General features: G+C 40.1%; 2 protein-coding genes across 4 annotated transcripts; one reads left to right on the top strand and one right to left on the bottom strand.

Moving 5' to 3' along the window:
* Window positions 1-25: 25 nt before the first annotated feature.
* LOC113030447 (uncharacterized) lies at window positions 26-3604 on the top strand. Of its 3 annotated transcripts, none has more exons than XM_080307579.1 (5): window positions 26-374; window positions 1015-1135; window positions 1842-2389; window positions 2639-2822; window positions 3087-3604. In XM_080307579.1, exons 1-5 carry the CDS (start codon window positions 349-351, stop codon window positions 3399-3401), a joined length of 1194 nt encoding a protein of 397 aa, XP_080163705.1. In that variant the 5' UTR covers window positions 26-348; the 3' UTR covers window positions 3402-3604. The 3 variants fall into 3 exon arrangements, with proteins under 3 accessions (XP_080163705.1, XP_080163706.1, XP_080163704.1); XM_080307580.1 differs by lacking the exon at window positions 26-374 and adding an exon at window positions 458-598; XM_080307578.1 differs by lacking the exon at window positions 26-374 and having other exon boundaries at window positions 524-1135.
* Window positions 3605-11250: 7646 nt separating this feature from the next.
* On the bottom strand, window positions 11251-14422 carry LOC113030449 (15-hydroxyprostaglandin dehydrogenase [NAD(+)]-like). The gene is made up of 7 exons (XM_026181917.2): window positions 14265-14422; window positions 13481-13604; window positions 12919-13025; window positions 12744-12840; window positions 12522-12598; window positions 11581-11738; window positions 11251-11468 (listed from the first exon to the last, which is right to left on the bottom strand). Exons 1-7 carry the CDS (start codon window positions 14355-14357, stop codon window positions 11345-11347), a joined length of 780 nt encoding a protein of 259 aa, XP_026037702.2. The 5' UTR covers window positions 14358-14422; the 3' UTR covers window positions 11251-11344.
* Between the last annotated feature and the right edge of the window lie 8444 nt (window positions 14423-22866).

The following is a 22866-nucleotide window of genomic DNA, read 5'->3' as shown; positions in this document are numbered from 1 at the left end:
CGTGCGGAGGCAGCGCGATTTTTGAGTGGAGGGCGGAAGTAAACATGGAGGACACTGTGGAGAGTCAGGAGAGCAGCTATTGTGCAACTTTAGACCCCGTTTCTCGGGAGAGATATAAACAGATAGTTAAAAAATATATCGGACGTGATCCGTATTCTTTGAAAATGTCCGAATACACCACAGAAGTAAAGGATTTGCCTACTATCGAGGCTGTGGATATCACCAACTACTTGGTCCTCCAGACTTCTTACTACACTAGGCAGCAAATGAAAGCTTTCAAGAGTCTGGAGGCGTACAATTTTTTTGTCAGCGGGTGGGTCCACAACCTTTGAACAAAACGTCTCCGTGATGGATACAGTTTGGTGTTTGCAAGGGTGAGTGTTTGTTCTTATATTGCTTTATCTTAAACACGCTAACAGTTAGCGGTAGCGGCTTTAACGTCAACAAACATGCCACATCCTTAGGACTTCGTTAGAGTGACAGTTGTTTGTTTCAAGGTAAACCATTCTCAGCGGTCTAACGAGACACCTCTGAAGACTTGGGTAATTGCAAAGGAGGATGGAGAAGTGATTGCAGCTCATTGCAATTGTATGGCAGGGTTAGTAGCCTAATTAAGTAGGATGTTATTGCAATGAGAACACACACATACACACACACACACACACACACACACATATACGCATAGGGCACTGCTAGCATTTTGCAGGTGTACTTCAGTAGTAGTGGGGAGAGAGTGTTTTCTTTTAGCTAAGAATTCATCAGCTAAGAATTTGTGTGATTGCCTTAGATCCCTCATGACACTCAGATGCATTTTTCAGATAGAGGGTAGAACTATTCAGTCATGTCATCACCTAGATAATGATTTCTCTATAGGCTGTTGAGAAAGAGTTAATGAATAAACATGTTACTTCAAATAAAGTGCCATTGCACATTAGTATTAGTAAGCTATGCATCATCAAAATGTACTGTAAATATTGCATTTCATGTTAAAAAGATTATGTGCTCTATTTCCAGACTATCAGAATCATGCTCGCACGTTGGAGCTGTTCTTTTTGCAGTTGAAGCTGGGGTGAAAATGAGAGCGACATGCACATCAGAGCAGTGCAAGTGGCTGATGTCATCTCATGTTAAAAAGGTAAGCCAAAAAGCAAAATGTAGGATAAAGAATGTTATATTGGGACTTCATGTGACAGTAGGATAAAATATCTTCCCCTATACTGCTACCTTGTCGTGGTGGGGAAGCTTGAGTGCCTCAATGACCCTTTAGGCTATACCGGCGGGGGCTTCAAGCTAGATCTAATCAAGGTAGATCTAATCAAGCCGGGCAGGTTGCAGGTGAGGGGTCAGACAAAAGGCAGTACTTTAATAAATGAAGAGTTCTATTCCAAAACGCTATAACAGCATTTAAAAGCCATTTCCTTTTTCATGACTAACATAACCATGACTGCAGAACCGTATACTGTATATCACACCCTTCTCATGCATGCCTCAACACCCTAGCACTTGTTTTCTGCGCACACACACACACCTGACTGCAGCACTTTATATATTCACATTTCTCATGCATTCCTCAATACTCACAACTCCTCACACCACATTTTCATCAACATGGAACTGCTTACTTTCCACTCCTTTTATACCCAGCACATGGCACCTCCATCCCCACCCAACATACACACACACACTTCACTGCCAACCAACCACTATACCCAGCCTAAAACACACATACTCACTCCACTGCCATCACTGTTCAATTTCGAATATTTTTGGAAACGAATATATAGCGTTTTGGAAAAGAGCTTTTTAAATTTTAATGATCTTCTTTGGCTTAATTTTTCCAGATTCCTGCTTGCCCAGTAACTCTGATTGACTTCTCTTCAGCAAAGTCAAAAAAACGAAAGCTTGAGTGTTCCATTGATGGCTGCACAAGTACACAAAAGGTTGGGAAATCACTTCCATGCCCAAGAGTGCAGAGAGATTCAGAGACATACTGTAGGTTTTTTGAGAGTTTAAGCAAAAACTGTCCAAGGAGTGCAGCACTGATGTCTAGGGAACCTTACCACAAAGAATTTGTCCCCCAGTCTAGCATGCTTCCTAAAACTGTGCCTGAGTACAGAACACCAGAGACACTGCAGCTCCCCCCCAAAGACCTTGAAGAGCTATGCCTGGACTTCCAGCTTGAAGAGCTCACCCTGTCCCAAGTCCAGGCTGTAGAGAGGGCGACTCGAAGTCAGAGTGCAAGCAGTATTTGGTTTAGGCAAAGAGCTGGACGCGTAACTGCCTCTAAGCTGAAACAAGTTCTTAAGACCAACCCCCAGCAACCATCAAAGAGCTTGATCAAGGCCATATGCTATCCAGAGGCATATAGGTTCACCACAGCTGCTACAAGGTATTTAGGGTTTGATGTAGGGTAAGGCAGAGTTAAGATTTGGGGTATGAAACTGTCCATAACTGTAACTAAAAAAGTGTTATGAAGATGGAGGTTAGTTATAGGCTTATACGGCTAGGGTTATACAGGGTAAGAACTAAGTATAGTTTAGGGTAATGGCATATTGTATAATACATCACTTTACTGTTTTACACATCCAATACTAAGTAATAATTTCCTTTTCATGTTTGGCATGTGTACTGTTTATAGTTATGGATGCAAACATGAAGCACAAGCCAGAGGAGCATATGAGAAGCTTATGAGCCAGGAGCATGCAGGCTTCTCATGTATGGACAGCGGTCTCTGGCTGAACCCCAAGTGGCCATACATGGGGTCCACCCCTGATGGGATAGTCACTTGTGACTGTCATGGAACTGGCATCTGCGAGATTAAGGTATTGACTCTGTTGTAGTCAAGGCCATAGGTGTGACATCTTTCCATAAGAATCAGTGAACTGAGTAAAAATGCAGGAAATACCTTTTCTAATTTCTAATCTATTGTTCAATTAAGATAAGATGAGGCTTTATTGTCTGTGTCAAATAGACATTTGTTTTGGGCAATGAGAGATTATGATAACACAGACCACACCCATCATCTTTGCTTCTTCACTGTTTCATCAGATAAATCTTGATTGTTGTTCTCATCACTGTGATTTTAGTGCCCACACTCTCAGAAAGATGCGGTCAACCTGCGCATGCGTGCTGGGGAGAAGGGCTTCTGCCTCATCAGTGACGGGGATAATGTCACACTGGACCCAACTCATGACTACTATTACCAAATTCAGGCACAGCTTCACATTGCAAATGCAGAGTACTGTGACTTTGTTGTGTGGAACCGCAATGACATATTTGTTGAAAGGATTTTGCCTGACCTTGAGTTTTGGGATGATGCGATTCCTAAAGTTGAGTGTTTTTTTAGAAACAGTATACTCCCAGAAATACTGGGACAGCAAGTTACAAACATACATGTGTAATGTGATAAAAGGACGACAACATAATGACATTTTGAATATTGTTATGACCTGATGGTAGTCATTATGAGTTCTGGCTATTGTATTTGCTCTGACGTAGCATTAGAGCACAAATTGTCATTTAATTTTATTGTACATTTAATTGTGTCATTTAAGTGTTGTGTAACACTACACAATGATTAAATGCTATTGAGGCAGCATAATAATACATTGGTGGTTTATTTACAAGATTAGACTTTTAAACAAATAAACAAAATAGATTGCAATCCATCTCACAGTATAATACTGTACAAACTGCCAGCACAATATGACAGTTGGAGAAAAATATTTCATTTGAAAACATTTACAGACTAATCAGGAGTCAGGACTTAGGTACTACTATTACTCTACCCTGTTCTACTTATCACCAGAGCCAAGCAGCAGATACTGGACACTACTCTTCCTCTCCACCCCCTTCTGTGAGCCGTGACAGTGACAAGACATTTAATTTTTTTTAACTGATTGATTACCACCCACCCCCCTTACTCCAGTGGGACAACAGACTCGGAGAGATTTGATAAGGCACAACAAATTACCCCAATCTTGTCGATCAATGCATGTGTCTCACCTGGCTTTGTGGACATGTTCTCTATTGGCATAGCCCTGCTCTGCAGAATTTGATATTTCCTCCTGACTAAACCTATGACTCGCTCAACATGGATATGCAAATTGGCTATTTTCCTTGTCTCTGCCACTTCATAGGCTGACAGCTGTTTTCTCCCTTTAGTGAATGCCGGTGTCTGTAGTGAAGCACAGTAAAACCCCACATTATCGCCAATATTGAACCCACGATCTGCAAGGACAATATCTCCAGGTAACAAGTTCTTTAGGAGGCCACTCTCTATTGTGATCTGCTTATCGCTAACTCTCCCTCCCCAGGCAGAAGATATGTAAGTGACGTAGCCTTGGGGGGCAACACCAATCAAAAATTTTACAGTGTGATGGTGCTTGTAGTTGGACCAAGTTTGAGCTTGTGCAAGAAGATTAGATGGTCTCTCAATAAAGACTTCAAAGCAATCAACAATCACAGCCACTTTACATCCAAATGCCTGTCTGAAACTCAGTGGCATCGTAGCTTGAAGAACATGTCGCTCTGGCCACTCAATTAGGAACTCTAACCTTTTATGAAGTATGTCAATTACTTTATGCCAAACTCTAGAAGCAGTGGACAGAGAAATATTGAACCTGAAAGCTAAATCTTTCAGGGGCAGATTTAGTCTCAGCCTCAGCAAAACTAGTATGAATTGTTCAAATTTGGACAACAAAGACATAGGTCCCGAGGTGATATAGGGCTCGCACAGTTCAAAAATCTGAATTAAAACTAAGAAGTTGGGGAGCCCTGTGTAGAACTTTGTCTTGTCTTCATTTTTTTCAAAAGCCTCCTGGCTGAACTGTGTGTCCAGAGCCTTGCTCCGAAGATCAACCAGCTCTGCTGTGTTCTGTCTCAAAACATCCTCCATCTTCTCGATGTCATCCATCGTCAGCTCTGTCTGGCATCCAGCATCCGCACAGCCTGCAATATAACAGTGGGGGAGCATAATCAGCATAATAGAGGCAACCTCAATTTTTACTCATTTTCACTGTAGGAGTTTTTTAGTGGGCTATTAGAATCTGGTGTAATGTGTTTAATTCACTATGTTAATTTAATGTAATTATTTTTTTTAATCAACAAAAAAACATGTTGCGTCTAAACAAAAAATATATTTATATGTTTCTCACTAGAGCAGGGCGATATGGCCAAAAATATTTATCACGATATATATTTGAAAATTTGCGATAACGATATAACCGACGATATAATTGATGCGAGACAAAATACAACTCCACAACATTACTAGCGCAAAAAGACAACCTTCCATTTATTTTCACTTAAACAAGAAGCTGGTTTTTATGTACATTAAAGCTTTATAAAAATGTAACAGTGCAAATGCAAATTCCTTGCTGAAAGTTTAACCAAAAGGCATTTCCAGTAGAAATGGGCTGACATATCCTGAGCATAACCATGTATAATATCCACTGAAGTTAAAAAGAGGTGCAGTACGCATTTTTCGGACCATAAGGTGCACGGGATTATAAGGCACATTAAGCGAAACAAAGCAGTCAGATAAATCAAACTTTATTAAACTCATTCTTCTTGCTTCCTCCACTTCTGTACCATTGATTCATTAATGTTGAATTCTCTGGCAGCTGCTCTATTCCCATGTTGTTGCAGTATATTAATGACTAACCTCGTATTGTGGATGGATTATCTCAGTTGTTCTCCTGACTGAAGTTTGGTCCGTTTACAGCATCCTGCCATGCGATTGCATTTGTCTCTAACCATGAAGAACCTTCACGTTAACTTTTATAAGTGGAAAAGTGTTAGTGTTCGTCCTCCAGCTTCACTGTTTATGTTATGCTAACATAGCTGTGTCGCTAGCGATCACGTAGCACATCATTATATACCAGCTAGCCCAACTTCAGTAACCCTACAAACGTCACTGCTGTTTAGTTTCCTGTCTTCATTTATGTTGGAAGTGATAGCAGAGCTGTACGTTTGATTTTTTTCAGAAATCTCTCAGTCAGAACATGCAATATCATGCTTAGGTAACTAGCGAAACTAGCGAGCTAACTTCCGCTAGCTTCCTGCTAACTTCTAACTCCGTTAAATGTAATAACTTTTGTTTTCATGGATGCCTGGAAGTTAAACTTTATAGTTACACCTGGTAAAGCAGCAATGCTGATCGTTTTATTAAAGATGAAAGAATTTAGACAGTTTTTAACTCTAAGTGATGCTGCAGTGTTGTTTGACCTGAAGTATACGGAGTTTAGGACCCAGATTACTCCCAGATTTAAGAGCATCTTAGTCCGACAAATACGACAATAACGACGGCCGCTTGCATGTTCTGCAAAAAAATGTGCTTTGTCGTGTATCTGACGGACAAACACCAAACCAGTTGCACCATTTTTACAAACCAATTCTGGTTCATCTGTTTCACTCAACAATCGGCCATGTGCGTATGAAAACAAAGGCACTGCGCATGCGCGTTTTACTCCCATTCTATCGCGATATTTCATTTTCCTATCGTTGCCTAACATTATACCGGTATTACCGTGAACGGTATAATATGGCCCAGCCCTATTTCTCACCACAGAAACCTTACATTACGGATATCTTTACTTATCTGTGAAAGGAGACTGTCTGGAATCTGGCAATATAAGAACCATAGCAGTGTACAAAAACCTGTGGTGTGTGCCTGACGGTAATAAGTGCCACTTTTTCTTTTTTTCTGAATAAAATGGTATGGATTTACTCTGTGATTAAAAAATCACAAACATGTAATATGTAACTTGGACCATAATCATTACAGATAATGGCATCTTTTTCTCTTTGACATGATTCTTGTTTGTTTTACATCTCAGCACAATATCTTACCTGGATAAGTGAATGTCTCATTCACACTGAAGTCTTCTGGTTGTGGATTCTCAGCTGGAAGCTGCAGTTCGGGGTTCTCCACTGTCACTAGGCTCAAATCCGGGCTCTCAGCCGTCTGTTGCATATCCAAAATCGCCTCTGCACATCGATGCTGTTCTGCCTTAAGCTTCATTCTTTTCTCTCGTTTGAGAACTGATTCTGATCTGGGTTTTCGTTCGTAGCCGAGATTGACCGTCGGAGCCCAGTCCTCCGACTCTTCGTCATCCAAAGCACTTGGGCAGCCTATAGTCCCAATCAAGTCAATATTAGACTACTAACTTAAAAGCACTAAGTAAACGAGAATTTAAGGACAACCTAATGCTAATAAGTTCGTTTGCAAACATAACATTACCTCTGACGAAGTGGTCGCTGCAGACACGGGCATTGGCAGACTCTGCTCCTCCCGACTGTAAACGTAAATTTAAAATCCATTTTTTCCTACGTTTTTCGGTTAGAATTTTCCATTTTTCTCCTCTTCGTTGGGCTATTTTTGGTACCCTAAAATACCGTTTATCAGTTTCTCTGGTCGACCTACTGGAGCATCCGTAAACACAACAGGACATAGGCATTTTGCGTACTGTCTGTCTGTGATTTTGCGCTTATCTTTTTCACTTCCGACCGCCAGTCAAATTTCGCGCTTTACGTCGACGTCACGTCTACGTCAAATGAAACCTAGCCCATCTGTCGCCGCCCACCAGGAAGACGCGCGGGGCTTCAAACGTGTGGCAACCGTGCGGAGGTCGAGTGAGAGACTGGAGGCGGTCAGAGTGAGTAACTGGTAACTGCACAGTTAACGACCAGCCTATTCATCCCAACTGTGCAAAAACTCTTCTCGCGGTCATTTTTCGATGGTGCGTGCAGCAGGGGCGTAACGAGAGGGGGGGTCGGGGTTTTACTGGAGAGTACAGTTATTTTACAACCCCCAATGCCACTGGATAAAACCAGTGATTAGTCATGTTACCAGACCACTGTGCGTGGTGTCATTACACTCTCAGGAGACAATTTAATGGAAGTATATTTTAAGTACTGTATGGCTTCATAATGCTTGAAGGGGTATTAGGGCCACATTAAGAAAAACAAATATTACTGACCATTTTGAGACCAATGTTGGTCAAGTTACTTGAAGGTAATCAGTAACTAATTACTTTCAAAAATAAGTAATCAGTAAACAGGATTACTTTTTCAGGAAGTAATCAGTAATTGGTTATTGATTACTTCCTGAAAAAAGTAATTCTGTTACTTTACTTATTTGAAAGTAATTAGTTACTGATTACCTTTTAAAACATAAATTACACCCTAAATAGGTAATAAAGCAATAGAACTTTCAACCCAATTCCACTTTTTCTGCATAATCCATCATATAAAATGTAATCAAATGAAAAAGTCTCTTTTTAAAACTTGTTTTATTAGTTTTAATCTTTTAACTTTATGCATCAAGCAAAGATTAAATTATATGCAACATTCTCTGACTGGAAGAAATTTGTTTAACATTTAAACCTATTTTCTGCATATTGCAGCATATAAAATAAAATATTTTTTTGTGTTTACACTCACTCTTTCAAATAGATGCACGTAAAACACAGCAGAAAATAAATAAAATCAAAGCGGTCCTGTTGCTCTATTTTCACCTGTATAGCAGGAGTGGGGCAGGCGGCGGTTTGCCCTGGTGCAGGTATGTCGCAGCGGTCAGTGTAAGGATATGGCAGTTTCACATTCCAGTGGTAGCATATTTGGTGCTTGCTCGGAAGTTTAGGGGGGTTTTTTGCTGTAAAAAGAAGTTTTCTTCCCACGCAGTGAGCAGCAGACGCTAATGTTTTTGTCACTTTTTATGGAATCAAACTCAAAGTAAGGTCAGTACTTCCACGCTTTAAACGCTACACGCTCATACTCTCTCTCGCACTAGTATCCATTGTTGATCTGCACACAGCTGTTGCCACGAAAGTCGTACTCGTTTACGTCATTGTTATGAGACTCTCTGGCCAAAAAAAAAAAAAAAAATCACCGTTTTAGTAACGTAGTAACGCAGCGTGCTTATGGGAAAGCAACAGTAATCTAATTACCCTTTGCAATAGTAATCCCTTACTTTACTCGTTACTTGATAAAGTAATCGGATTACAAGTAACGCATTACTGCCCATCTCTGTTTGAGACTAAAGTCAAAATTTCAAGAATAAAGTCGTAATTCTAAGCGGCTGTATCCTCTACAAAACGCCTCGTATAGATGACTGAATTAAACAAACTGATCAGCTGTCCTGTGATACATCCCCGATAACCTCGGCTCTGTTCACTACGCGCCATTTCATTTTGTACAAATCCACGCTTTGGAGTTTGTGTTTTTTTCCGTTTGACCAGATGCAGCTTTCCGCACCATCTTTTCAATGTCCTTATACGGCTCACCACACTGTGTTAATGTGCTAAAAGAGAGAGAGAAAAAAAAAGGTGCTAAGAGAGAAACCATTTACTTGTTACTAAAACCGATTCTGAAGTACAAGTTCACTAAGTCGGAGGATATACCTACCATAGCAGTTTGTCTTGAAACAAAAAACTAATCAGTCGATTTTCTCAAAATAGATTTTCAACTTTATTCTCAAAATGATTAATAATTGTATTTTTTTTTATTAATTAATGTATTTATTTTAATGTAGGCCTAAAACTCCATCATAGGGGTGTGCTTAGAGGGGGGTCATGGGTGACACCAATTTCCCTGAAATGACTGCTCCAGCATCACAGTCCCTGGAGAGGAGTACTGTTAATTTTACCACCCCCAATATAACTGGATAATACACATGGATAGGGCCAGTGATTAGTCATGTTACCAGAATACTGTGCCTTGTGTCATTGCACTCCCAGGAGACAATTAAATGTAAGTATATTTTGAGTGTTGCACATCCATCCACTGCAGTAACCACTTACAAACAAGGAGTAAACATGAGCAGATTGATCCAAATATCAATAGTATCGATGCCAACGCTGGTGTCTGATTGGTACTAACCTGATAGTATCGATTTTTTTTTTTTAAATATATATCCGTTAAGTTAATATGTAGCCCATATAATTGTGTTAAATAAACTTTTTGGAATAAAAATATATATATATATATATATATATATATATATATATATATATATATATATATATATATATATATATATATATATATATATATATACCTCAAACATGCATTGTGATAAATGTTTTCTGGTAAGTGCCACATCTGTTTGATTTTAAGCCTGTAACACATTTAAACAAAAGAAAGTTGATTCCGAGACGGGCACATTTACAAGAAACTGCAGTTTCAAAGTACATGAAAACCTGAAACCTGTTTTGTTGCATTAACTAGAAAATAAAAATATGTGTTCTGAATTTCTAAATTGATAATTTGTCTCAAATCGTGACACACCATTTTAAAATCAGCGATATACTAAGTAATTAAAGCTGTAGTATTAGTGGTACAGAGTACTTCTTAAGCCGACCCCTTAAGGAAGCAGCTGAAAGACAAAGTTCTCAATACCATCAAAAAGCTTTAATTACTTAGTAACTCACTGATTTTTAAACATAAATCTACAAATATGAAGTGTTCTTATGGATAAATCTGCCGAGCAACAATGTGACATGAATGATTAATGTATACTCTTCCTTTGAAACTTTTGTACTATTAGTAATAGCAAGTGTTTAAGTACATCTTTGTTTTAGGCTCTTGCGCATTTAATACCAATTGTATGAAGGCTCGGGGGCTCCACATTGTGCTGGTTTTTGATCAAATACTCTGATTTTGTGACTGCTTCTTTCAGTCCTTTCTCATTTCATTCGTAGCCTTTAATCACATTAGTCCACCTTGCCGTGTAACCTTTTAGATAAAACCATTGTCTAGACATACTTCTTGTGAGTGCAGACTAGCTTCCCCTTTTTTTAAAAACACATCTTTGTTTTGGTGACTTCCCTTTCACAGCTGACTGTGGGTGATAACTAATTCTTAATACAGAGACCCATGTGTATCTATGTGAGATCTGACTGCAGTGCCTTCAAACATATGGTGTGATATTTTGCAGTGACAATGCATTTTCCCTTGTGGTTTGTCATTTCGGGTATTGGCAGAGGAAGTTGTTTTCTGTTCAGATATATTAGTTTATTCTACGCCGGTACAGTGACTGACTACGTCCCTGTCAGGCGTGCGTTTGTTTAAATAGGGGAAGAAAAAAGTTACACTAGGGGGAGCTAGATACAGGTGACACTACATCTTTGCGGTGTGTTGTGACACAAGTTCAGCAGCTCCTACAGTCAAATGGTTTAAGTGTCAGTCTTGTGCAATAACAAGACTGAAATTTGCCAGTGGCAGGATGTTGCAGATCAAACACCCACACAGATTTTATATTTTAATCTGTTATTGCAGTACATTTCATACATTGTACAGAAGTTGAAACTCTTGCCTGAAAGACTTGAAATATTGTCATGAGTTAATCAGTGGGTGATGCTGAAAAAGTTGCATATTTCTTCTCTTTTGGGAGAACTAGGAGAGCTTCTCCATTTTTGGTCTCATCTGTCACGAGCTCAAGGAAGCCCTCGACGACTTCTGCAAGCCTGCATCAAGAGATACAGTTACCATGAATATTCATTTCCACTGCAAAATACTTTTAAAAACATAATGCCATGTGCACAGACATTTTAAGGCTTTGTACAATTTTAGACTCACGTTAACACGCCAAGTTTTTCTATCAGTTCCTGGTTGGCACCTGCCAAGTTGGAGAATTGTCCCAGTTTGGACTTGATAGAGGAGAAGAGGTCCGTTTTAACGAATCCTGGGCAGAGGGCATTCATCCGTATACCATAGCCTGATGCAACTGAGGCAGCCTAGTAAGAAAGTTTCTTTACATTTTGTGTAGCTCTCGATTCAATAAGGGGCTGAAAAATGGTCACAGGAGAAAGATGGTGATCGAGTCCACTCGAACACCGAAGAGAAACTGAGCTTTGTGACCTGCATGTTCTCCTGCTAGCAGCAACCATCAGATGATTGCCACACTGGTCAGAGGCATGACATGAATAGCAACAGTAATCATGTGTGTCAGGATATCCTCCACCCTGTTATTCCACCTGCAGGATGAACTGACGTTACAAAGCAGGATGATCCATGCAATTTCTAGTTTCAGTTTTCAGTTCTTCAATACCATGCGCTTCAGTGTATGGTGCAGTCCATTCCCTTGTGCATACCTTTGTTGCAATAAGTGCTTGGTGGAATTACTGTTGCCATCGTGTTAGTCTGGTCATTCTGACCTAGCATTACGCTCACAACTGATGCTCGCTGATTTCTTTCCAGACCATTTTATGTAAACCCTAAAGTGTGCTGGAAAAATCCTAGTAGATCAGTTTCTGAAGTACTCAGACCCACCATGCCTTGTTTAAAATCACTTCAATCATATTTCTTTTGATGTCTCTTTGAGCCTCAAGTCATATTGACCCAATTGACTTTTACTGGCTGATTAGACAATGTGTTAATGAGCAGTTGAACATGCAAGTTATAGCAGTAGCACAGTTGCCCTAGTAGCCACTAAGCCCAACATGCAGCTTACATTGACTCTCCAGACAGTACAAACAAATTGAAACTGATTTTTCCTGAAATTGTGTCAGTTTCCTTACCGCAAATGCTCGAGTAAACCCAACCACTGCATGCTTGGTGGCTGTATACACAGGGCAGCAAGACAGAAGGCCAATACCTGTTGGATGGGTTGCAGTTCAAGTTCAACTCAAGTTTTCCTTTAGCAGTCAAAGTAGTCCTGATAGTTCAGGCTGTTCATCATTTCAAATGAAGTGACTACCATGCATGAAATGGTCTGTTTAGACGCAAATACATAAGTTTACCTGCCATGGATGCCACATTGATGATGACCCCTCCACGACCCCCAGTCAGCTTGTTCATGTGCTCGATAACCAGGTAAGACCCCCTAATACAGCCACCCTACAACAAAAGGCATCCATGACACTTGCAATCTCTTGCATATCTGATTTTGAGTAGCTCAATGTGAGTGTTTCTTACAAGGTTGATGCCAATAGTCTTCTCCCACGTTATCTCATTGAAGATGCCAGCATTGTTGACCAGGATGTCAATTCCACCAAAGGTTTCTACAGTTTTCTGAAAGGCAGCTTGAGACACCACAGGAATAACAGTCCTTTCAAAACCAAGTGACAAAATTCAAGCCAACAATAAAAAGACAAATTCATCTCTAGCTGTTTATTGGGAACTACAAGAACTGTTGCAGCATTCCCAATTCATGAAGCAACTTTAAGCTGACTACAGAAGCATGCCAACTACAACTACCTCCAGAATCTGATCAGCTTTATTAGCAGCATCTACATTAGCAAAACCCCTGTGCTCTGGTAAAGTTCTGATGGCTCATTGACTCCCACATGAAGAGCAAGTAATTTCTCATGGTCTGGAGCTCCAGCTGCTGATAACTGCTCATACTGTGACTCAAGCTGGTGAGTTCGAGAAAAATTCACTGACTGGAACAAACTAAATCTACAAGTATTTGAAGGAAAGCAGAACACACACACGCCTTTGCCGCCACCATTTACATTTTGTTGTGTATGCATGTTACCTTTGATCTCCTCTTCTGACTCTACGTTGCACAGCAGGAACAGGGCTCGGTCTGGTCCGTGCTCTTTGTTCAGGGTTTCAACTAAACTCTGTCCTGCAGTTTCATTCATGTCCAGGATGGCCACCTATATGTGCAGGACAACACATTAAGCATTTTGTTTTTGGTCACATCCTGCAGTGAAATGTTATGATTTACCCCCATGAAGGGTTTTAGCCACAGACACTAAAAGAGGTCAGGAACCTGTTCCTTTTCCATCCCTCCTCAGTGAGGATGAAAATTTCATCAGATAGAGTCTTCCTTGCATTCCATTCTTGCAAATACAACCCAAAAAATAAGTTACATTTCATTGCTTAGAGTTTAAAAAGCATAAGTGTTACCATTTTTAGTGAAAGAGCTATAATAAATGCTATTAAATGGATAGCAAGTTTCCCCTCCAACATCCACCTTCCAACACCACAAATACAGTAATTTGGTGGGCAACCAACTTCAGACCAGGGGGGACAAACTGAAGACAGCTTAATAAAAGGATGCAGTTCAAATCAAACTCATTCATGCTGACTTAACCTGTATCCGCTTTCTAACTCTAAATAGGCCATGCAGTAGTCTACTTAGAGTATTTGATTTTACTCACCTATGACTAGTAAAACTAACAAACTTATCTACTCTCGCAGTTACATGCTCATATTCATCACCACAAATTTACTCATTTATTGCAGGAAAAAAAAGTATTCAACCTCAGCACTTCAAAATGTGAAGCACAAGAATATCTGATCTCAAACACTACCTTGGCACCATTTTGCAGAAGAAGTTCAGCTATTGAGCTTCCTATTCCCATCGCAGCTCCGGTCACTACTGCAGTTTTACCATTGAGAGCCATTTCAGCTCTTTCACAAGAAAAGACCTAGAGTAGATTTGCAAGGAAATGAGAAAATGTTAAGCAGAGAGAAGTTATGTGTTTTTATATGTTGCTGGTCATCAGGAAGCCATACAATTTCCAGCTGGTTCAAATACAGGGAGAGGCAATCAGAGTGAGTGAGTGCACCTGTAGGAGGTGTGGCTCTGCTGACTGAAACTTGGCCCAACTCAATAAAACATCATTTGTGTCTGACCCATACTCCGGAACAGTAGGAGGCGATAATGCTCCTTTACGTTGGTTGCCAACCGCCGTTAAACACAAAGAAGAAGAAAACACACAAACAAACAAACAAACAAACAAACAAACAAACAAACAAACAAACATCATTTGCCCTCATTTATTTGATTTGTTTGTTTACTGAAGTGGAAACAGTCTAACTTAGTACGATGTCTTTGATACAGGCAACACAAATAAGTTAAATGTTTTGGGCTAAATCCGTCACGATAAGTCACTCTTCAGTTTGACCAATGAAATACTTTGGAAATGTTTGAAATCTATTTTGACCTGACGGTCATAAATCTCTTAATCCCCACAGCCATTAGTGGAGCTGCATGTGGCCAGCAGATGGAGGTATGGAGCTGTGCAACTTTGTGGCCAGTGTCTCTGATCTACTGTCAGAAAAGTGAAAGAGAATGTCAAAAACACCTGATTTTCAGCTTTTTTCTGCTTTTACCTAATGGTTTGTTTGTTTGTTTGTTTGTTTGTTTGTTTGTTTGTTTGTTTGTTTGTTTGTTTGTTTGTTTGTTTGTTTGTTTTTAAATTCAAGGAGAGTAGCCCAATGTAAAGTTGTTGTTGTTTTAAATCACATTGTAAGTGTTTTTTTCTGAGGCCTTCAAGTGGCAAATCCAATTAGCCACATGCATTTATGAGGATTGCATTCAAATAAACAGCCTAAAGTTTCTTTTAGGAAGGAGTTTGAGCAGCAGTGCTATCAGCTGGTCCAGATAGCTGAGCCCACTCGACCGATATGACACTCCACTGGCTGGCCCAAATACTCCATATGCTGACTTTAATATTTAAGCATTAATGAAGCATTTAATAAAAGAAATGCTGATGAATCAAACAGATCCATTAACAGAGGTTCCAGCACAACTAAAGCCCGGTTATCCCAAAGTTAGCTTCTAGCAGGTCATAGGCTGAAAGCCTGAGACTCTTTGTGGGGCCTGAGAAAGCATGAAGTTAAATTCAATCCCAAATCTGATACTAAGTCAGTGCAGTGAAGCAAGAGCAGCAGCACTCTGAGCTAACACTGATGTTAAAGCTCCTTAATATGAACAAGTGTGGAACAAACTGCACGGGAAAGCATCTGGTATGCAGTCTGTAGGGGTCTGGAAAAACATTCCACTACAAACAGAACTTATTATGAGGAGTCACAATGAGTCACTGATTAGATTTTTAGGCGTAATGGTCAATGAAGCAGGATGCTTTCTTGCTAATTTAGCTGCTTTTTATTGCATTTACTGCTGCTCTGCTGCTCTGCAGGAGACACAGGAGTGGTTATTGTCATCAAAGGTCAAGAAGCTGTCTGATTAGTTTTATTCAGTGCCAGGCAGAGAAAGCAGGTTTAAGCACGCATGATAGTATGCATATACAGTGTATTAGTCATACTTATAAATACTGAGCCAGATACTGAGCTGTGTGCGTGTGTGTGTGTGTGTGCGCGCGTGCTCAGGACACATATTGCTTAAAGGGTTTTGAGCATAAACGTACACGGCAAGACTGTGCAAGTTGATTATAACTGTAGAACTCATTGTGTGGGCTTCTGGCAAAATATTTCTGTCACAACCGCTGCAAATGTACAGAAAGTATTGCAACAGAAGCGGCGCATTGCTCATACTTGATGCAGATAACGATGATGATGCTTAGCCCTTGAAATATTTTCTCTTTTTCGTTCAGTCCATTAAGCAGGAAGGTCAGTAGCCGATACAGTTTTATGAACTGCATCACTTTTGTTTTTGCAGCTCCAGCAACACACATAATTGCTGTTAGGGCAGGGTGGGAACCTCAAGTATTAATGCGATGTGACTCAACAGCCGTCCTGAACTGAACAGCAGCTCAAAGAAAGCAGTTTTTACAGCGCGGATAGTCTGCATCCTTGTGTCAGTGAGGTATGTGCTTTTTTAGGAATTTAAGTGAACTAGTGATGCCATTAATGACCCCATTATATAAGAATACTTTTGTCACGGCTCTGTTTCATATATCTATGATAGATATTCTAAAATGTTCGAATGAAATGCTTCTGGTTTTCAATCATTTTATGCAAAAAGGAGTTTTTAAAAGAAACCATGTAGAAAGATCAAGCCTGGAATTGGAAACAGCTGGAATACCAGCATCACTCTCCACACTGAAGTAGATCTCACATCACTGATGAAGAAGTCCCTGCTCAACTGGCACCATCAAGCTCGACTGGAATTTGCAGCTGCCCACATAGACGAGCCAAATGTGGAGTAAAGGTGAGGCTTTCAAAACTTGTAAAACTATGCCAACTGTCAAGGGTCATGCTGGTAGCTGAGGCACTCTGTTAAAGGTAAAGCAATTAAAAGAATTTCTCTTTTTTTATTGAATTTCTTCGCCCTACTGAGGAGCATCTGTTGATATGCATCAGAGCCAGCACCTCATTTTTTGTCTTTTTATTAATGGTGGTGGCAGCGTCATGCTCTGGGGCTATTTTGCTGCCAGTTGTTCTGGTACACTATACAAAGTGGGTGGTATTGTGAAGAAGGAGAACTACCTCCAAATTCTTCAACGTCACCTCAGATGAACAGCTAGATGGTTGAAGCTTGAACACATCTGGGTGCTCCAACAGGACGATGGTCCCAAACGCACATCAAAACTGGATTTGAACAGATAAAGAAGGCTAACATCAAGATTCTGGAATGAAAATTCTTTAATATACTTAAAAGTCGAATCTGTGCCAGGAAGCCAAGACTTTTTAAATTAACTCTGATAATCTGCCAATAAAAGTGGTCAAATATCCAGCCAGAGTTATGCCAGCAGCGTGTTGATGGCCACTAAAAGCATCTGGTCAAGAAGCTATTCAGCCAAGGAACATTAGTGGTATTTATCCTCTAAGGGACATTTAACAATATATTAGTGGGAGTGTATGTACAGATTTCTGTATATATACTTTTTAACCTGTGTGGATGAGGAAAACACACAAAATAAATTCAAACTTGTGCACCCAGTTCTTGTTTTTTAAAGTAATTAAAACTGTAAACTAATTCCACGCTGGAAATCATTAAAAGATCAAAATTACCATGACATTCATGCCCATGATAAATATATAAATTTATGACACCGCTGTACATCATAATGCAGCATGTCTCATTTTGGTGTGGAGAGGTTTGCAGAGCTCTGGTCCTGACCTGCCACTAGGTGGAGCAGAGAGTTGATAGCAGCGGTGGCCTCATGGTGATTGATTGCCTGTTTCAGTGAAGTCATTTCGTCAGTTTTTTGTAACCATAAACACATGGAAGATATCAGTTGCTTCGACATTCAGACTCCTAACTTCTACCGTTCACAGAAATTATAAAACATGAGTTTTATACTTATCCAGTGCTTTAAAGATTACTTTTTCTCCTTCTATTTCTTTTTTTGATAGGGTCTGCTTTATTGGCTGAACTGTAAGAAACAACAATCATGAGACCAGCACCTGATGTAAAGATCAAACTTTAAGACTGACGGGGCATATTTTGCTAAAATTGCTCCACTTTTGTATTTTCAATATTACATTCCTGCCTTTCGTCAGACCCCAGGCACACACATTGTTTGTGATATTCATTCTTGTAGCAGGAATCATTATGTTTTGGGGGTTGTCTATAGATCTGTCCCATTCATAAACGCCATTGGACTGAATTTAGCACAGATGTTCACTAAGACTGAAAGGAGATCTAACTCAACTTTACAGGTAAACATGAAATAGCATGAAATTAAGTGATGACATTAAATATATCTAAGAGGGTTAAAGTTCATCACCACTGTAGATTCATGATGTTTGAAAGAAAACTGCAATAATTCTGCTTATTATTTAGCACCATACTTAGAGTTTGCGATCATACTTTGGTGGGATGCTGAAATAGTGACACTAATCTTTAATGCCCGCGTATTAAATTCCTCCTAAGCCTCCACCATATTATGAGTCAGGACAGTAATGGATGTAAACTGCAACTTCACTGCTGGAGGCATGCAACCGCAAGACGATAATTACAGTTTTGTCTCTCTGCTGCCGGGAGCCTTGGCGAGAGGTGTAAGTGTCATATCCTTTATTGCCTGAATCTTTTTTATTTTGTTTTTTAAACTAAATAAATTAAATAATTAAATAAAAAAAAATTTAAAAATTGATTTGACAGTGAAGGTGTTTCTCTTCAGCATCTTCCAATCACTGTCAGCGTAAAGTTAGCAAATCTGGGCTGTGAGTCATATATGGAAATTGTGCTTTATCTGTACAGAAGGTGCTCAGCTTGTGTCAAGTTTTAATTAAAATAAATACACTCGACTCTGATAAGAATTCTGCTTGTCTGAACACCTTAATCAAACTTTTCAGTACCCTGCTAGCCCTGACATGAAGTCTGCTTAGACAGTCTCAAAACTATTTTCATCAGCTTGATGTGTCAGACGTGTGAAAGGCCGAGTTATAAAATGCCCGTTAACTGTTACGAAAAATATCCTTTCAGCTCTGCGCATTCACAAACTGGGTCCACAAAGGGCCCCCGAGCTCGTCTTGCTTACAGGGCAAATCCACCATTTAACGGCTTTCAGCTGTGATTTGCTGACCAGCTGCTGACTTGTGTTTTCATCCCAGTGGCCCATTGCCATTTCACTGGTGATTACACTGCTAAAGAGCTCCAGCGAGCTGGACAATGCCAGAGAGCTTTACATGTCACCAGTGTCATCGGCCGCAAAGAATAGGCAGCCGCCAATGAACAAAATTTGAGCCTGTTTACAGTGTGAGGCCGTGATGGGGGAGGAGCAGGGCTGCCGGTGTGTGTCTGTGTCTGTATGTCGGTATCTACAGGAGACTGAGTGCAAATGCGCAGAGATTATGTGGTATGAAGGTGTGTGGTGGTTGCTGGAACTTAATAGAGCGGGGTTTTGTTGGTGTGCCAAAAAGATAGTGGATCACACCTCACTCCTCGGTCATTCACACGTGTTTACGTGACCCTAAAAATGAGACGCAGCTTCATTCAATTGCACAATGACCTAAAAGCCACTGAGTCAAGAAGCAGCTCCACAACAGACCTTGTGGTGGTTTGTTGACAAACTTCCATTCTGCTGTTTGTCACACACACACTTTTTGCATTCATGCCTTTCAGCACACACAGCAATCGGTCAGTGTTTAATGACAGAATAAAAGCTTTAAGTTTAAGTTATAGAAGTTTTAGTTTCAGAGTCAGCGTACCCTGACGACAGGGTGATCACATCTGCTGTAAAGGAAGTCGTCACATGTCATCAGTCATCAGTCATTGTGTCAAGGTTTCAAGCGTTTTTGCCCTGTCGGCCTTTTGATAGACTATCAACCTGCCCACAGTGTACCCCGGCTCTTGGCCAAAGTCAGATGGGAGAGCTTCAAGTCCTCCTTTCTCATTATTTGGAGCATTATAGCCACAGCTGCCCTGGGGCGCACTGACAGAGGTGAGGCTGCCGGACACTGGAGCCACCAGGCCCTCTGACTACCACCAGTAGTGCTCCTAACTGAAGGCAACGGGTGAAGTATCTTGCCCAAAGACACAACGACCGAGACTGTCCGAGCCGGGGCTCGAACCTTCCGATTACAAGACGAACTGCCAACTCTTGAGCCACGATCGCCCCATTATTGTGACATGTATGGTTTGATCCCGCGGACGGAAAAACTTGAGAATGAAAGCAACATAATGAAAAGGAACTGGACCTGTGATCAGTTTATATTATGCACAGCATTCTCCAAAGTCAGTGCCTTCCTCAATCTTTTCAGTCAGCTAAGTCACTGCTCCTAACTGCGTTACTCCTAATGTAACTTTTTTAACAATGTGGAAATACATGTTAGAGATTTAACCATGTTGGATGTTTCAGACAGATGCCAGTACCAGTGTCTCAGAGAAAAACACCTCCAGTATTCATATATCTGCTCGATATTTCTCATGATGTTTTAGAACAACATGTTAAGAGTTACATTGCAAAAGGAAAAATATGGCTTCATTGTATGTTATCGTCCGGGATATATTTCACACACTACTTAGAAACTTGTAAACCGTGCATTCAGATCCACTTCACCACGAAAACAATGCCAAATTTATAAACGATAAACCTAAAAACCTTTTTTGCATTTTTTTCTGCATTTTGTTATGTTAAATTAAAAAAAAAACAATGTTTCTTTACTGATGCTAATCAGAGAACTACTGTATGTGCCAACATCAGTATATCTGTGATAGATCACTGCTAATGCTAATAGCATCCATTATAACGTGAATATAGCCATCAGACTCTAAAAGTTTGTAAAAGCCGAACTTTATATCATCAAACATATAATAAAAGCCAGAATTTAAAATTCTAACGAAACATGGACCAATAATAAATACACTCTCCAGCCACTTTGTCAGGTTTTCAACTACTCATTAGCGCAAATATGTAGTCAGCCAATCACATGGAAGCAACTCAATGCATTTGAAGCATGCAGTCATGATCAAGAGACCCTGCTGAAGCTCAAACAGCATCAGAATAAGGAAGAAAGGTGATTAGAGTGACTTGTTGATGCCAGCGGTCACTTAAATAACCATTCGTATTAACAAAGGTATGCAGAAGAGCATCTCTGAATGAACCTTGAAGCAGATGAGCAACAGCAGCAGAAGACCCAGACTGGGTACCAGTCCTGTCAACTAAGAACAGGAACCTGAGGCTATTTGCAGAGGATTTGACAATAGCAACTTGGAAACATATTGCCTGGTCTTATGTATCTTGATTTCTGCTGCAAAATTCAGATGGTAGGATCAGTATTTGACTCAAAAAACATGAAAGAATGGATCCATCCTGCCTTGTATCAGCAGTTCGGGCTCATGGTGGTGTGATGGCATGGGGAATATTTTGTTGGTAAACTTGGGGCCCTTAGAACCAACTAAAAAATGTTTAAATGTCACAGCTTACTAGAGAACTGTTGCTGACCGTATCTGTGTCTTCTGATAATCCACCTCGAGTCATCAAAAGCCTCAGATCATCACAATGGTGTCTTGAACATCCAGAGTTACCAGATCTCAATCCAAAAGAGCACTTTTTAAAACAAGAGTTGCTCTTTTGGAATGGGAGATGAATGTGCAGAAATTTGTAGCAACTGTGTGATCTCTGACAAATTAATCTATACCACAAAGAACTGAAACAGTTTTGGAGGCAAAAAGAGGGACCAATCCAGTACAAGCATGGTGTACCTAAAAAAGTGCCCAATGAGGGTATGTGACATATTTGCCTATAATACCAACAGAAATTCCTGCTTTCAGCTTAATGTACATGAACTGTAGCAGCAAAACACATTCCCAAAATGCAAAAGAGCACACATCGAAATAGGATTTCCAGAGGTTGAGAGTTCGGTCGAGGACAGGTCAGAGTCAAATTTCACCTCCACACATTCGTTGATCACTGGCTCTCAGGATAACATCAGGGTTTCTGTGCAGATGAGAAAACAGGTGAGTTGTAGGTGTGGAGCAAAACAGAGTCACTTTTCACTAACATGGTAATCCAACACTCGGGCAACAACCGAACGACTTCTGTCTTAGTAGCAGGATGTGCAGGAACAAAGAGCGAGAGAGGACAGGAGGACTGATGGTGCGGTGACTGATGCTGCGGTGACAGCATCAGTCACACACATTTTTACCACATTTTGTGTATTTTGTGTATGTCTACTCAGCTGTGTGTTGTGTTGTTGTCATGAATTGAGTAGCCCTTCAGAGACAAAAGAGAGGAGGAGAGAGAAAGAGATTAGGAAGTATCATCAACATAGGTCTGATGCTGATGTGTCATGTGCTATTTTCAATCAAAACCACAAAAGCATCAGAACTGCACTGTTAAAACCTGACACCAGAAAGTGAGATTAATGATGTCAGTGTAATAATAAAATGACTGCAAAGACAATCATTTACAATTACACAGTGATTAGATATTACAGTTTCAAGTGTCGCATTGTTTACACCAGAGTTGCACAACAAAAGATAAAGAGATGCCTGGGGTGAAATTATTTCTCAGAGGCCAATGATCCTAGGGAGATGGTTCAAAGAATTGGGGATCTTTCCTCATACTCCCTTTCTTTTCAATTATCACTGCCTCCCTCGTTTCATTTATAGATTCATAATATAAACTCTCTATTTTAATGTCTCAGGGGGGTCTTAGATGACCTTAGGTAAGCTACTTCCTGTTTGTTTTAGATGCTGATTTCATCCAAGTTTGCTGCACAACATTCATTAGGTCTCGTGCTTTATGGGATAAATTGGGAAAGTGTCCACCAAGTGTT

Source organism: Astatotilapia calliptera, chromosome 10 (assembly GCF_964374335.1).
Source record: "Astatotilapia calliptera chromosome 10, fAstCal68.1, whole genome shotgun sequence".
NCBI classification, from domain to species: domain Eukaryota; kingdom Metazoa; phylum Chordata; class Actinopteri; order Cichliformes; family Cichlidae; genus Astatotilapia; species Astatotilapia calliptera.
This window is presented reverse-complemented; position numbering and strand designations above follow the sequence as displayed.

What these genes read in the sequence shown, in the direction of transcription:
- LOC113030447 (XM_080307578.1), top strand. Translation starts at nt 902, where the DNA reads ATGTTACTTCAAATAAAGTGCCATTGCACATTAGTATTAGTAAGCTAT. An exon ending in TTCACCACAGCTGCTACAAG is followed by an intron (nt 2,390 to 2,638) that starts GTATTTAGGGTT and finishes TACTGTTTATAG; the next exon opens with TTATGGATGCAAACATGAAG. An exon ending in CTGGCATCTGCGAGATTAAG is followed by an intron (nt 2,823 to 3,086) that starts GTATTGACTCTG and finishes CTGTGATTTTAG; the next exon opens with TGCCCACACTCTCAGAAAGA.
- LOC113030449 (XM_026181917.2), bottom strand. Translation starts at nt 14,357, where the DNA reads ATGGCTCTCAATGGTAAAACTGCAGTAGTGACCGGAGCTGCGATGGGA. An exon ending in GTCAGAAGAGGAGATCAAAG is followed by an intron (nt 13,026 to 13,480) that starts GTAACATGCATA and finishes TGGTGTCTCAAG; the next exon opens with CTGCCTTTCAGAAAACTGTA. An exon ending in AGACTATTGGCATCAACCTT is followed by an intron (nt 12,841 to 12,918) that starts GTAAGAAACACT and finishes CTTTTGTTGTAG; the next exon opens with GGTGGCTGTATTAGGGGGTC.